Consider the following 16,240-nt stretch of genomic DNA (forward strand, 5'->3'; position numbering starts at 1 on the left):
CTTGCGGCGAGGAGGACCGCAGGAGTGCGGGCCCCGAGGGCGCCCCCTGCCGGGCGTGGCGGCGTCCTGGTCGGAGTTTCTCCGCTGCGGGAGTGCCAGCAGAGGGCAGCGGCCCCGCACCGCCCGCACGGGGGGAAGCGCTCGGCTTGGAAAGGTGCTCAGCACCGTTGCAGCATGGCACTGAGGGGCTCAGCACCGCTGTGTGCCAGCCTGCAGCATGGCACTGAGGGGCTCAGCACAGTGAGGGGCTCGGCACCGCTTTGTGCCACCCACAGCCTTGACCAGACCGCACCAACCACAGCCCCGCGTTCCCTTAGGCTCTTCATTGTTTTTTGCCTGAAGAATGAGGATGCTCGGGGGAGTTTGGGGATTTCCCCTACAGGGCAGATCAAAAGTTGCCAGGATGTGTTACCAGAGATGTTTAAGCTTAGAAAAACCCTGGGAAAAAGAAGCAAAGATCCATTCCTGGCCTACCACTGTAATCTCCATGCTTCTGTGGGGAGAAAACCCCACAGGCCCGGAGCGATGCCCTCCCACTGTTTGATCTGCAGTGCTCAGGAAGTGGTTTCTCGCTGTCTCTGCTTTGCTTTACCCCTGCAGCCCGCGGCACTGGTCGGTGTACGCCTCCCAGCTCTGAGCCACGCAGGGCTGGACACCCCCCGCTGCCCCCAGCCGCTTCGGGGCAGCCCAGGCACTGGGGGTGGCTGCGCTCAATGGCCCCATTATTGCTCTCTGCTTCCAGACGGATGCTGCCTTCCTCTGTCGCAGCTGCAGTTGCTCCCTTCCAGCAATTCCCAACACAGCACTTAAGGCGAGGATTTATGGGCGATTTGGAAAGGCATTTTGGAGTGAGAAGGAGTTATGGGAAAGGAAGTTGAATTTTCACCATTCCCCAGAAAATTCTCCCAGCGTCTTTCATGGCTGGGATGGCTGTCGGTCCTTCCCTCTGAACAGAAGCCATTCTCAGCTGTGGTTTTGTCTGGAGCATTTTCCATCAGTGCGGAGCAGAGAGGTGACTCTGGTTCTGCTCACAAAGGGTCAGCAGTCAGAGGGCAGCCCTGCAGTCTGGCTACAGGACTGGTCTTAACGCGTCTCGTGGCATTTTTCTGGATGCTGGGAGCGAAATGAAATGAGTTGTTCTCAAGCCATGGATTATTGCCAACCTCAGGGCGAGTGCTACAAGTTCCCTGCTGATTTCAACTCATGCAGTGGTTTGCAAAGCAAAAAGTCATGAGAACAGCCACCACAAGCGGCGTTCCTGGTGGGGATGTTCCCTTACATGCTACATCTCACCTGGTTGGGGGAACAAAGCTTACATGCTGCAAAGCCGGCAGTCGTCCCAGCAGCCAAGCTGACAGAACAGCTGCACATCAACACTGCATTTCACACGGGCAGGGGTTGGAAAGACTTTATTTAACACCTTTGCTGGAAGTCACAGCTGTGACTAACAGAGTGAGGCCGGGCTGCTTGCTGCAGCTCTGGCACACTGATCAGCCAAGGGACAGCCAGGCCCATGGCCTCCTCTGGCTTTAATGCAAGGGAACGTGTTCTTGGCTGCTTCTGGCACTGGGGAACAAGGGTGAGGAGGAGCAGCAGAGGCGTTTCTGTATGTTAAGTGCAGTGGCATTCACCAGAATAACCAGGAGGACTCAGTCTCCGAGCAGCAGTGGTACACACACCACGTGCTCTGCGGGAGCGCAGCCTGTCACGCTGCGCCTTCCACCCAGGGTGTGGGGAGATTCCCTGCCAGGGGGGAGCTTCTCCCTCTTTTACGCCACTGTGCTGACCTCTCTGCATTTTCCTTTTTGTGCCACAGCTGCAGAGCTGGGGACACCCTTGGGGTGGGCGTGCAGCTGGGGCCAGGTCCATCCCAGTGAGCAAAGGCACAGATCCAGGGAGCAGGGCAGCTCCAGTTCCACGGGGAGGGCGAGCACTGGGACACCCAGCCCTGAGCACTGCGGGGATGTGGCCCCAGAACTTGAGATCTTCAGGTTTGCGTACCTCCCTGCCCAGAGGAGAGGGGGTGGGAGGAGAGGAGCAGGGGTGGTTCTGCAGCACCGGTTATCCAGGGGCATGCAGCAGGGCAGGAAAAGCTCTTGGGAATGGGATAAGTGCAGACCCAGTGCTGGCCGAGGGCTGCGGCACAACACCGTGGTGTTTGCTCCAGGTCCAGGGGTGAGCAACGTGAGACCTCAACACGGTGCCGGAGAGAGAAAACAGACACTGTGGGAGGAGAAGGGCCAAGAGAAAACTGGGAGGCACTTGGAATGCTGGTCCAACAGCTCCCCGCTGCACTCTCCGTGGGGGAAAGAGGTGAGATGGCCCCTGCAGGGCAACAAGCAGAGGGAAGGGCTGCTCTTCTCACATTGGTGCCAGAGTTGTCCTCTCCCCACAGAGTCCCTTTGAAATCCTGCATCTCACCTTTTCACACTTGGCTGTGGGCTGAGGGCTGTCAGAGCCCCACAGTGCTCCGCAGTGAGTGGGACAAGTCGGGGTGCAGCGAGGAGAGCACAGTGCAGTCAGGGCCCAGCGATGCTGGGGGCAGCAGCACCCATCCCAAGGCCCTGGAACTGGGTGCTGCAGCTGGGGGACACAGCCCAAGTGAGTCTGTCCAGGAACTCCGAGTCCCCAAGGAGATAAGGCAGCAGCTCCAGGCTGGAGAGCAGCATCAGGCCCTGCAGGAGGGCTGGGGTCTGCAGTGCCCCCCATCCCAGAGAACACGTGGAAGCGGATGGTGCTGACACTTGCAGGCACGGCGAGGGGGAGCATGAGCGATGGTGAGGTGAGGAAGGCAGCGTGAGGAGCAAGGCAAGGGGACAGCAAAGAGAACCTTCTGGATGGGTCCTTGGCTTCCGCAAAGCAGGAGAGACGCCCGGGCGGCCGGCTCCGCTCTGTGGCCCACGGGCAGCAGGCACTGAGGGCTCAGAAGGCGCCGATCTCGGTGGCCCAGGAGCGGCACAGCCGGGCCGCCCCCACCCTGAGCACGGGTCCCTGCGCGGCTGCACCCAGCGCCGTGGGCGCAGCGTAGGCTGCGGGCAGGGGGACACCAGTGGGCGAGAAGAGCAGAGCGGAGATGGGGCTGCCCTTGGCTGAGCCCCCCCTCAGTGCTCCCGACGGAGACGGCATCCGGGGTGCGGCCGCTGCGGTTGAAGCCGAGGTGGCACCGCGGGCCCTGCGGGCTGAGGAAGCCATCCTGCCGGGCAGCGGCCCCCGGTGTGACGGCAGCATGTCAGCGGGGACGCGGCGCACCGGGGCCGGCCTGGCGGCGAGGCGCGGGTAGGACGCAGTCACAAGGAGAGGAGTGGGAGCAGCTTCCCGACGTGGCACCGGCACCGGGCTGTGCAGGAAGGACCACGGCCACGTCTGCACAGGGAGCAGCGAGGCGGCTGTCGGGGAGGGCTCCATTTCGGCCACGTAGTTGTTGAGGTGGGAGAGGAGCCGCAGGCGGATGGGGTCGGCGCTGCTCTGTCCCTCCAGGACACCCAGGTACCGCACCACCTCGGTGAGGCACTCGCGAAAGCCAATGCTCCTGTAGTCCACGGCCAGAGCACGAGCATCCAGGAACCCTGCAGGGACACAGGGACCATCAGGCCATGCACCACGCAGGAACGCGCCTGGGCCTCACCGCCCTCTCTGCTGCACCCTGTGCTTCACTTGAGGTGCTTTGCCACCGTGTGCACCCTGCAGCAGATGGCCAAGCAGTGTCCACATGCATGACAATAGCACTGGTTATCTCAGTGAGATAGGACTGCCGGATCATGAAGCCCTTTGCCCTAGCAGGTGGGATGAGCAAGAAGGTTCGTTAACAGTGCTCAGGGAGGATGACAGCTTTTCTTTGGGGCTCTCTGAGTTCTGGCTGCTGGAGACATGCTGATGGCCAGGTGTGTGCTGGGCACCTCTCTATGGCAGCGCTGGGGCCAATGCGCATCTCCTCGGTGCGCACCTCAGCACCGTGTTCCTCCGTCCGAGTCCCAGGGACTCAGATCTTTGCACTTCCCTTACGCTGACCTCCTGCTGAAGGAATGGCTGAACTAGGGCTACTGGGCTGGGAAAGCCCCAAGCCACACGAAATCCAATAAGACAAAACACAATGGCTGATTTTTAGGCTTCTGTTCCCTCCTTGTAGCTTGGTGAGACAGTAAGCAACAAAGCAGAGAATGTCACAGAGCAGTGGAGCACTGGACCACTCTGCTTGCCGGGGTCTCTGGGGACAATGCAGCCCTTTGTTGCAGTGCAGTCAAACTGAATATCTAAACAAATGTTCCAGACCAAGTTACAGCTCTGAAGCAAAGCCTGGATGCCAGCAATGTCCTCAGAAAGCCAAAAGTGGGTGGTAAGCAAGCCAGAGGCTTCTTTACTGGAGCTGTGATCCCCATCCTGTTAACTGGAACAGGACACAGGGTCTGCGCTGAGCTCTCAGTACAAATGAGACCTTTGTTGAATTTCGCACAGGGCTCCCCCTCTCCTCTTATAACATCCAAGAGACAAAAAGCAAGAACAGAAAGGGAAAAAAGCCTTGTTTATTTGCAGAGTCCCCATGCAGAACTCAGCCTCTGCAGGAAACATATCTCAGGGAGGAGGGACAGAGTTTAACATCATTTTTTTCTGGAAGCAGGCTCCATTTCTGGGAGCATGACTCTGGCGGGGCAGCTTCACTGGGGTTTGCAGTGAAGGCAGCAGCACCGTCCCTGTGGGTCTGGGATGCCGGGACCTATCTGCGGGATGCTGACCCACACATTACAGGCAATGAAAACAGGAGGGCAGGAAACATCTCATTTACCCCTGGGAAAAACATTTCCCTTGGGAAGCAGGCAAGGCAGCATTCATCCTGGAGCTGGCAGCAAGGCACAGCAGCACCGAGACATTCCCTGCTGATGGGGAATTTCCTACCCAGGATGTCACCTTCACCTCTGCCATACACTTATAGAGTGGCTCTTACCTGCTCCTCCAGTGGCATGGAGCATTTTTAAGTGATCCACTGTCATCTGTAGAATTTCTGCCTTCTCCAGCTTGGATGAGCCCTGCGTTAGGAGCAGGAGAAAAAGAAGGAGAAATTCGTCATTTCACGGCCTGGGGCTTTGTGCCTCTCACAAGCTGAGCTTTGCACTGTGCCCACTTCCCCAAACCCTCCTGAAAACCCACAGTACTCAGACACCCATCTCTGGGCACTGCCTCAGGTTTTCAATCGAGCAGAAAATGGAGTTCCTTCCCATGACCCCCCCATGCAAACTGAAATTCCCCATTTCTGTGCTTCTTCATAGCTGCAAAACATCGCCTGGATTGGACTCATCCTCCCTTAAGCTCCTGAACACTGTTACTGAACGCATTAATACTGCTTTACCACCTGGTTTCACCATTCCCTGCGGTGAGGACTGAGCACAGTCCTGCCCCTGGTTTGCTGGGCACCCACCTGCTTCTCGAAGGCGGTGGGCACCAGGCGCCGCAGCTCTGACAGGCTGCTGTTGATGCGGTCACGGCGCCGCTTCTCAATGATCTGCGGGAGGAAAAACCACGCTCATTCCTGGTGCATCTCACAGCAGGCTGACAGCAGCACCGAACCATGAAAGTGAATGTTTTTGGTAGAAAAGCCGAGCAAAGCAGAGCTCACTAGGTGTGAAGCCCCCCTCCTCCCCCTAATCCCATCCCTTTCAATGCAATTTGAGGCCAGACCTCTGCTAAAACCTCCCCTCGGCTGAGGGAGGTTCTGCAGGGGACGGGGCAGAGCTGGTTCTGCTGACCCAGCTGCATCCCAGGGTGAGGATGTGCCACCCGTGCCCAGTACACATAGGGGATACGGAGGGGATGCCGGGTGCATGGAGCATTGCAGCACGGAACTCACCCCTCTGCGCTTCTTCCTGGCTTGTATCTGGGACGTCGTGGTGGGAGACACGGACCTGGGAACGTGGCTGGGAAGGAAGAAGAGGGAGAGCTGCTTGCAGCAGCTGGAGGCAAACCTCGGCTGCACATATGCTTTACACACATTTGCCGTCTGCAGTTCCTCTCCCCCAACCCAGAATAATGTCTTCTGCGGTTCTCATCTCGGTGTTACCCACAACACAGAGCTCAGGAACTGAGGACGGGAGCCAGGCGCAGACTGAATCCCACTCTCCCCCTGGGAGCCCTCACCAGCCCGGGGCAGGTTCCTGCACCAGCCGCTGCCCGGCACACATCTCCTCACACCTTGGACCACACCGGTGTCTCCACGGGGCTGGAAAAGCAGCCCTGGGGCCGGGGCCTCTCATCCCTATGCACAAACCTCCTGGCCTCATGCCTGAGCCTGTTGTGTCCGCTGGGTGGGCTTTGTGCAGGCATAGGTGGCTTTGCAAGAATGAACACGCGCTGCCCGCATACAGAAATGCGCCAAGGATGAGCGCCCCTGGTGTGGGAACGGGAGGTGGGGGGGGAACGGGTGGGGTGGGAACGGGTGCAGGGGACGGCACCGAGCTCGCCCGGCAGCGCAGGAATGCAGTGCACGCTCCGCAGCAGAGTTTTGAATCTCTCCTTGCAGCGCTGCCCGAGCGTGCCGCTCTTGGTGAGCTCCAGATGTGGGATCAACAGAACTCGCTCGCTGCTAAATGCATCTCAAAAATGTTCAACTGACAGATGCGAACCACGCAGCTGAGCTCCCTGACGGTTCAGATTTCTGCATTGCTCCTTGCTTGGTTTTGTAGTTTGCAGCATCGATCTTTCAGCTGTTTATTCCAGACAAAAAGCAAAGCAAACCCCGAGTGGAGTCCTGCACTCCTGCAGTGACCCCGAGCTGCAGCACAGCGCACGCACAGCGGACACCGCGCCCGCCCGCAGTGACTCACCCCATGCCGTGGGGAACTGGTTTGCCCAAACCACCCCGATGGAGCCGGAACCCGGTCCAGACGCCGGCTCCATCCCCCGCCCCACCCAGGAGCGTTTGGCTGCGCCTGAGCCCAGAGCCCCGCACAGCACCGCGCTGCCCCGCGCCGCGGGGACGGTTCCCTCTGCCGTGTGTTTGCGTGACGTGAGCCGCAGCGCAAGCGAACACAAATTCCTCCAGTATCCCAGCACTGTTCTGTGTCTCACTTGGGAATATGAACAGAGGGAGATCAAAACTCCATTGTTGTACTCAGAGAAACAAAACTGGACAATTCCTCCGCTTTGTCCTTTGGGGGTACTGCGGTGCTGCGGGGCTGGGAGGAGGCGAGGGGTGTTTCACGTGCAGCAGAAGGGCGGGTGAAATGCTGATGCACTGGAAACTGTGTGCGGGGTCAGGGAACACGCGCAGGACGCAGTGGGGTGGCTGTGCCCGACCCTGCCCCAGACTGTATAGGTTTGTGAGAACCTGAGCCTGGCACCAGGCAGGGCAGCTCCTCAAAAAGGGAATTAAATCATCTGGAGCCTTGCTGGTTGCAGGGTGGGGGACACTTGGCTGCCAAAACGAGTTCAGAAGCAGCTGAATTTCAGACAGGAGCAATTAACAGAGCCCTTCCTTCACCCCCAGCGCCCGGAGCTCACCAGGCCCGCGATCAGTGGACAGCAGTGGGGGATGCCCTGGGCCAGCAGAGCAGAGTATGGGGAGCACGGCAAAGCCCTGGGAGCACGCACGGGTCCCCTCCTCACCGCCTCTCCGAGCAGAGGGAGCTGCAGCTCGGGCTGCAGGAGGGAGGAGGGATGATGGAGCCCTTAAACTGCCATCCTGAAAGCACACGCTGAGAACTGGGCACCCCTCACCGCCCGAGCTGCCTTTCAGACGAGATCAAAGCCGCAGCTGGTGCATGACAAACGCCTCGGCAGAGCAGAAGCGTTTCTCACGCGAACCCTCCCCGCTCCCCCCGCGATCCCGGAGCTGTCGGGTCACCGCTCCGGGGCAGCTGAGGAACGCCGGAGCCCGAACTCGGGGTGCCCTCACGCCACAGCGGGGCTTGCTCCCTGCTCTCCCGCACCCCCGGGCACCGCCGAGCCCCCACCCGGCGCCGCTTATCCCCCGGGACAACGCGGAGCGCTCCCCACCTGTACTCCTCCTCTTTGCCCACGTCGATGGTGCCGTCCGACTCGGTGTCCGACGAGCTCTCCTCGCACAGACGCTTCATCTTGACTGGGAGCGGCTCCGCCAAGGAACGGGGCGCGGGGTGGGCGCTCGGCGGAGCCCCACGCGTGTTCGGAGCCCCACGCGTGTCGGAGCGCGGCGCGGTCCCGCGGCGGGCTGAGCGCGGAGCTCGCCCCGTCTGCTCCCCAGCTCCTCCCCCGGCCCCGCTCTGCCTTTCACACCCCCGGCTGCCGCCTCGCTCTGCTCCCAGCACGTCCCCAGCCTCCCTGGTTAATGGGTTAATGAGACATCTCCCAGGAGTGACGGATTACGCGGCCGCGCCGGCGCTCCCAGGTTCCCAGGCCCCCCCGCCTCCTCCCGCTCGCTGGTCGCAATCCCAAGTCTTCCTGTAAAAGGAACAGTCTGTGTGAACCGTCTCATGTCCCCCTCTGCCCGCCGCCCCCCTGCCCGCGGCCCCCCCTTCCACCCGCCGCACATTGGCCTCAGCCCCAGTTTAAAGGGACCGGTGACCTCACTGGCAACAGAAAACCGTGGGAAAGAGATGGGACTGATAAAGCCCTGAGTTGTTTCAGGGAAAAATCAACATCCAGCCCCACACGCACACACGTCTGCGCGGCTCCGCACGGCGCGGGCGGGTGGGAGAATGATGGTTCAGATGGAAGCGGCTCCTCCGAGGTTGGAGGCAATGCCCAAAGGGGCAGCGGTCACAGCGCTCGGGGGCATCTCTCTGTAGGGGTGTCTGGTGGGGCTCTGCCGTGAGCTCAGCCCCCACCACGCTCAGAGCATCCCCAGCTGCCCACTTGTGGCACTGCCAGAGTATTCAGGCCGACCCCTGCCCAGCGCTGGGTTTTAGGGCACAAGGGTGGATTGCTGGTGTCTGCCTCATCCCGCAGCGCTGGAAACTTTGACCCGCAGCCCATAGAGCACCTCGCTTTCCTTAAGCTTGCACGGAGGAGGTGGGAGTCTGTTTGGCAGAGCCCTGTGCAACTGAAATCCCCAAAGGCAACAAAGTGGTGGGCATGTGGGAGAGAGAGGGGTGGAGGGAGGGAGCCCGAGCGGAGGTTCGCAGTACAAAAATAATGCCTTTTATTTTGAAAAAAAAAAGAAAAAAAAATAATCGGCGCTGAGATCTGGCAACACGTGGCTTTCCCAAAGCCTTCTGCAGAGGCGGCGGCGGCAATCCCAGCGCCCGGCTCCCTCCCTGTGGCCACGTGCCCCTATATCTGCCGCAGCCATCGGCAGCCCCACACCATGCCAGCAGCTCCTGAGCGGCCACTGCCCTCGGCCCAGGGGCAGAGCACAGCCCCGCACCCCTTTGTTCAGCCCCAGCCATGGGGTCCTCCACCCTAACCCAAGCAGAGCAAAGTACCCGCTCCCTTGGAGGGAGCCCATTGAAGAAGAGGTTGTAAAAGTTGTTGTTTGTATTTCAAGATTCAAAGGGACACGGAACCAGAAGAACTGGAGCTGTATCACTTTGGTGATTTTGAGACCCACTCCTCCTCTCCCCTTTCCAACGTGATTTCAGTTACAAAGACATTCATCTCCAAAGTAAATTCCCCGTAAACATGTGTTTTTGAGAGATTAATGCTCATTCCACCAATAAAACTGTGTAAATGGGATCCAGAGATCAGTTATTTCAGGCTCTTGCTCACATCACACCGAGCCTGAATCAAGTGGAGCCCGGGTCTGCCGCAGGAACACTTTTCTTCTCCATTAGAAAGGAATTCTCTGTCCAGACTCTGTCTTTTCTGGGCCTTGTTTAAGCATCTTTATCTGGGTTCAATTGAAGTGTAATTGGCAACATGTTTTTCTAGGCTTACACTTCATTATGAACAGAGCAGGGACCCCGAGACCCACTTCTGCTGTAATGGGATCCGTCTTGCAGCCTGTACTGCTGGAGCGCTGCTCAGAACCGCCCGTGGAGCCCCAGGGTCGGTGCCACGGAGCAGCTCTGTGGGATCAGCCGGGCAGGGCTGTGAGCAATGGGGAGAGCTCAGCAGCACCACAGTGCTGGTCCCGTCCCAGTGAGGTGGGAGCCTCCCAGGGATGGGTGCCACGAGGACGGGACTGAGCCATCCATCACACCCAGCACTAATTGGCTGCCCTGCTCCGGGGCCAGGAAACAAGGGAGCTGTGAAGATTGATGGCCCTTCCCTGCAGCAGAGCAAACTCTTGGGGCTGAGGGTGGATCGGTGCCAGGGACCCCGTGCTGCCCGGTTTGCCTGTGCCAGCAGCGCAGGGCTGCAACTCAGGACTCTGACCACCCCTGTGTGGGGACCTCTCCCTCTCCTCCCTCCTCCTCAGCTTTGGGAAATGTCCCCAGAGAGCGGCCAGCTGTGAAAAGCTGCAGCAGCTGGAATGTGGGAGGGAGGGAGGAGGGCAAGGCAGAGGACGTATCTGTTACCTCCCGGTGAACTGACACCTCCGCTGTAACCCCGTGCATGCCTGGAATGCCCTGTCCGCACGTCTTCAGTCAACATCACCTCCTAACCTCAATCCCACCGCTGCTGCCAGACCCACAGCTGCGACTGCGGCAGCAGAGGATGCTAGGCGGGATGCAGACACACCAGCCTGCTCTGTGGCTGAGCAGAGGGATTCATCATCAGCACGCGGCGCTCTGGGCGGCGGTGTGGGGTGGAAGCTGTAGGTACGGCCGCGGCACCGCCTCGCGCTGTCAGATGTGGAGTGCTGCCAGCACGGCGGAGTTTGCTGTGGCCCCGTTCCAAACCAGAGGCACCACATTGTTCGCTCCCCCCCCACTTCCCCAACCCACGCAGTTCAGAGCCGGCCCAGCCGACTGCTGGGGGCAGTCCAGGGGAGGGAAAAACAACATTTTCCCACAAACCCGCGGCCTCACCCTTCCCCGGGCAGGGACAGGGCAGATCCCGGCTCCGCTTGGGGCTGGTGGAGGCTCAGTGCTGCCCTCGGTGCGCTCACACCTATTGCCCCGCGGCCAGGAATGTGCCCCATGGGGCAGGCTGCAGGGCTGCACCCATCGGGCACCTCGGGGTGCTGCTGCAATCCCCAGGACAGGACCCCATTCCTGCTCCAGAGCAGCAGTGCATCCCCATGGGAGAGCATTGGACGATGTTGGCATTTAGTTCTCGCTGCCCTTCGTGTGCCTCAGTTTCCCTCCCAGCACTGGGCGCTCATTCTGCAGACCAGCAGCAATGGGTGGCAGTTAATTAACATTGCAGCAATCCCGCTGACAGCCAGGGCTGCCGGCTCATCCCGAAACCCAGTGGGTTCTTGCACCGTGTCCTTCTCTGACTCTGCCCCTCCTGACGCCGTGCCGGCCCTGGCCCCATCACCGGGCGCTGGGGGGACGTGGGCGGCCTTAGGGCTGCGCAGTGCAAAAGCAACACGAGGAATCAGGGTGGGAAAACACCCCCCATCTGCCCCCGGGGCTGCGGGGAACACAACGTCTTTGTAACCGCGCAGGGAGCCCGGCCCTCACACAGCCCCGAGCCCTTCCAAAGCCCCCCCTCCCTTCCCCAGCAATGCTAACGCGCTTCTTCTCGACAGCCCTGGGAGCGGTGGGCCCGGCACACGGCCTCGCTGCCCGCTCGCTGTGAGTGCAGCGATCCCGCGAGCAGACGAGAGCAAACAGCGGCGCTGCGCCCGCACAGCCCCCTCCGCCCGGAGCCTTTCTTCTCCAACCACTTCAAACTTTCATTTCTTCTGAAGCCACAACAAGGCACACTTTGTAAAGCAAATGAGTAAACAGCAACTTTCGGCTTAAAAGGAAAACAAGGGGGAGGGACTGTTTTTAATTACTGGGATTTTAAGAAGGGCTTTATTCGTTTAATTGCTTTCTGCTGTAAAACGTTGCTCCGCGCGCAGCCCCGCTGCCGGCCAGATGGCGCCGCGAGGGAGCGGCCGCGCGTGCGGTGCTTCCACGAGCGCTCGGACACCCCCGGAGCCCCCGTCCTCGGGGAAGCACAGACGCGGCCGAAGTTTGGCACGAACGCCCGGAGGAACGGATGCTCAGAGCAGTCTCTCGCCAGGCGCGTTCCCGGCTCGTCGCTGGCCGTTCCCGGCGGTGGCTGAGGGCTGTACCCCCTCCCCGCGATGCTCGGGCGCCGTGCAGCGCTCAGCTCGGTGCCGCCCTGCGGGGGAGCGATGCCGACGTCGGGCACGGCCACCGGCGCGTGCACGCATGTGAGCACGGCCACGTGCACGCGGCGCGGCGCTGCAAAGCGCTCCAAGCGCATCCCCGCTGATCGCAGCCGGCCGGGGAGGGAAACAGCCCGAGTCCCTGCGGAGACAGAGGGATTAAAAAGGAGCAGAGATGCATGAAAGGACCCTTAGCAGAACAGCACCGATGTGGAGCTGTGAAGCTGTCACAGATGGTGCAGGGAAGGGACGGGCGAGAAGGCGGCGGGAGCGCCGTCTGCAGTCGGCTCAGCATCAGGAGGGGAAGAGAGAGAGGAGGAAACGGAGCAGGAACAGCCCTGGGCTCCGCACGCGTGGCGATGCCAGGGAGCCCTGCGTGCCCCACAGCCCCTCCGGCCGTGCGGGGAGACCTGGGGGCACTGGGGAGGACTCAGCACCAGGAGGATGCAGGCAGGTGCCTGCCACGTGCCAGCCTGGAAAACAGCACGAGGGGGTGAGCGCAGGTGGGGGTCGCAGGGCTGGGGCTGCGTGCTGGGACGGGGGGATCAGCCCCTACTTCTACACGGCTCCGCTCTGAGCAGGCGATCTCCTTCCGGAGACAAACGCAGTGACCCCGGAGCAGGGCAGAGGGCTGCACCCGGCCACACCTGCGGGCGGTGGGCAGCACGGTGCGTGCATCCCGCCGTGCCCACGGCAGCAGGCGCCGTCTCGAGCTCCTCTCCGGGGGGGGTCTGCCCCGCCAGCAGCCCGCAGCTGCTGATGAATGTTCACTTTCTCTAATTGAATAGCAGGAAGTTAAATCTTGTTCCTTCGCCTTTCAGGCTGTCAGCTGGAACAATCACCCACCTGTGGCACCACCCCAGGGATATAAATAAGGAACAGCACACAATGCTGCCTGAGGAATGGACGGCATTCCCAGATCTCCTGATATTGTGTGTCGCATTGTGTGCCCGCACGGGAGAGGGCTCTGTGCAGGCACTATGGGAATGAGTGTGCAGAAGGCACAGCCGTGTGTGCATGAGCTGCGCAAGTACCCACATTAATGTCCACAGTCGCTGCTGTGCTAAAACCCTTTGCAGCAGTGACAGGAGCTCCTGCCCTGCACGCTGTGTCCTGCAGCTGCCCTGCAACTCCAGCACCGTGTGCATGCAGGTGTGAGGGTGAGTGCATGCTGCCGGCTGCCCCGTGTGCTGCCTCCCATCGCCGCCACCCAGCATGCTCCCCCCACCCCCCACTCTCACCCCATCAGTTCACAGCCCCACGCTCCACTGGGACACTCCGCTCACAGCTGGGCCGCCTGACAGCTCCGTGCAGCTGCAGCCCTGCAGGAGGGGGGCAGCGGGGACAATGCGCGCACACACACACACACAGGCGAGCCCTTATTGTTACCGTGAAAGGAAATTATTAATTTGCTGGAAATAAAGTCGGCAGCGAGTCAAAACCCACCCTCCTTCACACCCTCCCCAGGAACAGCCGCTGTCGTCCATCCCCCAGCACGAGGCACCACAGCCCCACTTTGCCCCACGCCACAGCCCCCACTCCCCCAGCCCTGCAGCCTCTCTGACCCTGCTCCCGGCCCCGCAGTGGGGATGCAGCCCCACAGCCCTTTGTCAGTCCCTTGGTAACAGCGCAGAGGCCGCATCCCTGTTTGCTTTCCCCCTGCCCCATAGCGGGGGCGGCCACAGGCTCCCTCCCCAACAGCAGCCTGAATGAAGCCAGATCCCTGACACATTCCTGTGGGTTTGTTTTTTTTTATTTTCCTTCCCTTTTTTTCTCCATCCCCCCTCCCTCTCCCTCGCTTGGCACGAGCTGAAGGCCTTGGAGGAAGCCGGGCTTGGCAGGAGCAGGGGAGGAGGAGTGGGGAGATGAAAGGCTGCTCTGCAGCATTCCCTTCCAGTTCCCACACTCTCCCGGCGCAGCACTTGCTAATGGTTCCCAGCCGCACCTGGAGGAGCTGTGAAAGTGGGGCCCTGTGCACACACACAGCGAGCAGAAACCCCACAGCCCACATGGCCTCAGCCCCACGGTGCCACCATGCCCCTACTTATGGCACCAGAGCAGCACGGCGCTGGAGACAGTGGTGGAGCAGCTGCTGTGCCGCAGTGGCGGTGCTGTCCCCATCCCCGTGCCACGCCGGCACCTGTACCCGTGTGCCATAGCTGCATTCCACACTCGATGACCCCCACGGCCGCCCCTCCCTCCAGCGGGGCTCCGCTGGCCGTCGGGCAGCGTTCTTCCCCGAGCCCTCAGCCGCGGGGGGAGGGCTGTGGGAACGAAGCCCCTCGGAGCCCCCCCGGCTGCGCAGCACAACCCCCGCGCCCTCTCACGGTCCCTGCACCGCACTGCGCCCGGGGCTGCCTGCAGTGGCCCGTCCCTCATCCGCTCCCTGCACAGATAGACGGGATCTGCCACTGTAAGGCTGGGCTGGGTTGGAGCCAGTCCATCTGCGGGCACTGCAGCACGTGATTTGCTTTATCCGGAGGAGAAAGCCCCACTCAGCTCTTAAAAATCGCCTCCAGAGCCTGCGCTGGGCTCTGCATCCCCTTCTGACACAGAGAAAAGGGACAACCGTGCAAAAACCTGCCCTAAAGGAGGGAGTGAGCAGCCAGCGCAGCGAGCACAGCGCACAGCCCACGAGTAGCGCTGCTGGGCGCCGAACACATGGAGCTGCATTTGCAAGCCACGCTGCCAGCTCTGTGCCAAGCCTGGTGTGGGGACAGAGGGTGACAGCAACATCAGCCAACACAGCTATAAATAGCGGCGTGGAAGGAACGCGATGGTTGGGCCGTGCAAACCCTGCATGCTGGTAGCGGGTGCCCTTTGCTTGTTCTCCTGCCACCAGGTCCCATCCTGCGTGCTCCCAGCTCCGGGCACTGCTGTCACCCTGTCACCCCTTGCTGACATTTCGCCCTCCTGCGGGTTGCTCTGCACTGCAGAAGGGACACAGAGCAGCGTGCACCGTGGGGACGAGGCACAGGTCCCCAGCACAGTCTGGGATCTCTCGCTGCCAGCACTGCGGGGACAGCCCCATGTCTGCACGGCCTCCGCACCGCAGGGATATGGGCACAGTGCCCTCCCCTCTGGGCCCCACAGGGTCTGAGTTTACCCCCTGGGCTGTCACGAGAAGCAGCTCTCACAGCCACGATTACCTCACGTGCATCTACGCTGACACAGCGGAGCGGCAGCAGAATGCTCCATCAGCTCTGCCTCCGCTTTCTCCTCCTCCACATCCCTCATTCTAAAGCGCACTCATTGCAAAGCCCCTTGATGCCTGATGGAGGGAAAATCTCAGCAAACAGGCAACAGACAGAGAAACCCATGCTGGCAGCCCACCGCTGACGGGACATCCCGACCCCACTGCAGCAAGCTCCCCCTTCCCTCCCTCCACATGAAGCAGGGGCCTTTGCACGGCTTTCAGAGCCCCCTGTAGGCTCCTGCACGGACACCCCGAGATCTCAGGGCTCTGTGGGTGCAGTGAGGGACTTCACAGCGCTGCGGTTCCTCCATGTGAACTGGGGATGGGCACAGAGAACTCATCCCAGCAAGCAGTGCTGCTCAGGAACACTGCTGAGGGCCACGCAGAGATGCTGCTCTGGGGCCTATGGACATTCCTTGGCTATATTTGGTGACGGATGGAGGATTTGTTGCTTCCCCTCAACCCATCTGTTCCCATATCGGTGGGGAGGAGCTAACGCCAGAACTGCAGTGTCGCTGTCCGGGTAAACCCGGTACTTCAGCAGCAATAAATCTCCTCTGAAAGGTTTCGCTGCCTCCCACCTGCTGGCTGGGAAAAGATCAAGCTGACAAAATCTGCTGCCAAATCGTATTTTTAACCAGGACTTCACGATGAGCGCAGGTTTCAACCAAGGGCTGCTCACAGAGCAGAGGGAAGGATCACATCTCCTGCCCCTGGAATCCTCCCCGCACTCCCCAGCTCCTAGGGAGCTGCCTTGGTGACATTTTCTGAGGTCCCCAGAATCCCTTTTTCTTCTCATCATCCCCATCCCTTCCCCAAAACACTGGGAGCCCCCAGGCAGGGTCCCCAGACTCTTGCTGGCTGCACCAGAATACCCATGGTGAGACGGACAACAACGTCAGGCTGCG

At 60.8% G+C, this 16,240-nt stretch overlaps 1 protein-coding gene across 1 annotated transcript; it reads right to left on the reverse strand.

Annotated features, from left to right (window-relative positions):
• On the reverse strand, positions 1,393 to 8,476 carry HEYL (hes related family bHLH transcription factor with YRPW motif-like). The gene is made up of 5 exons (XM_021375643.1): positions 7,984 to 8,476; positions 5,840 to 5,906; positions 5,411 to 5,494; positions 4,940 to 5,021; positions 1,393 to 3,566 (listed from the first exon to the last, which is right to left on the reverse strand). Exons 1-5 carry the CDS (start codon positions 8,061 to 8,063, stop codon positions 2,923 to 2,925), a joined length of 957 nt encoding a protein of 318 aa, XP_021231318.1. The 5' UTR covers positions 8,064 to 8,476; the 3' UTR covers positions 1,393 to 2,922.

Source organism: Numida meleagris, chromosome 22 (genome assembly GCF_002078875.1).
Source record: "Numida meleagris isolate 19003 breed g44 Domestic line chromosome 22, NumMel1.0, whole genome shotgun sequence".
NCBI lineage: Eukaryota > Metazoa > Chordata > Aves > Galliformes > Numididae > Numida > Numida meleagris.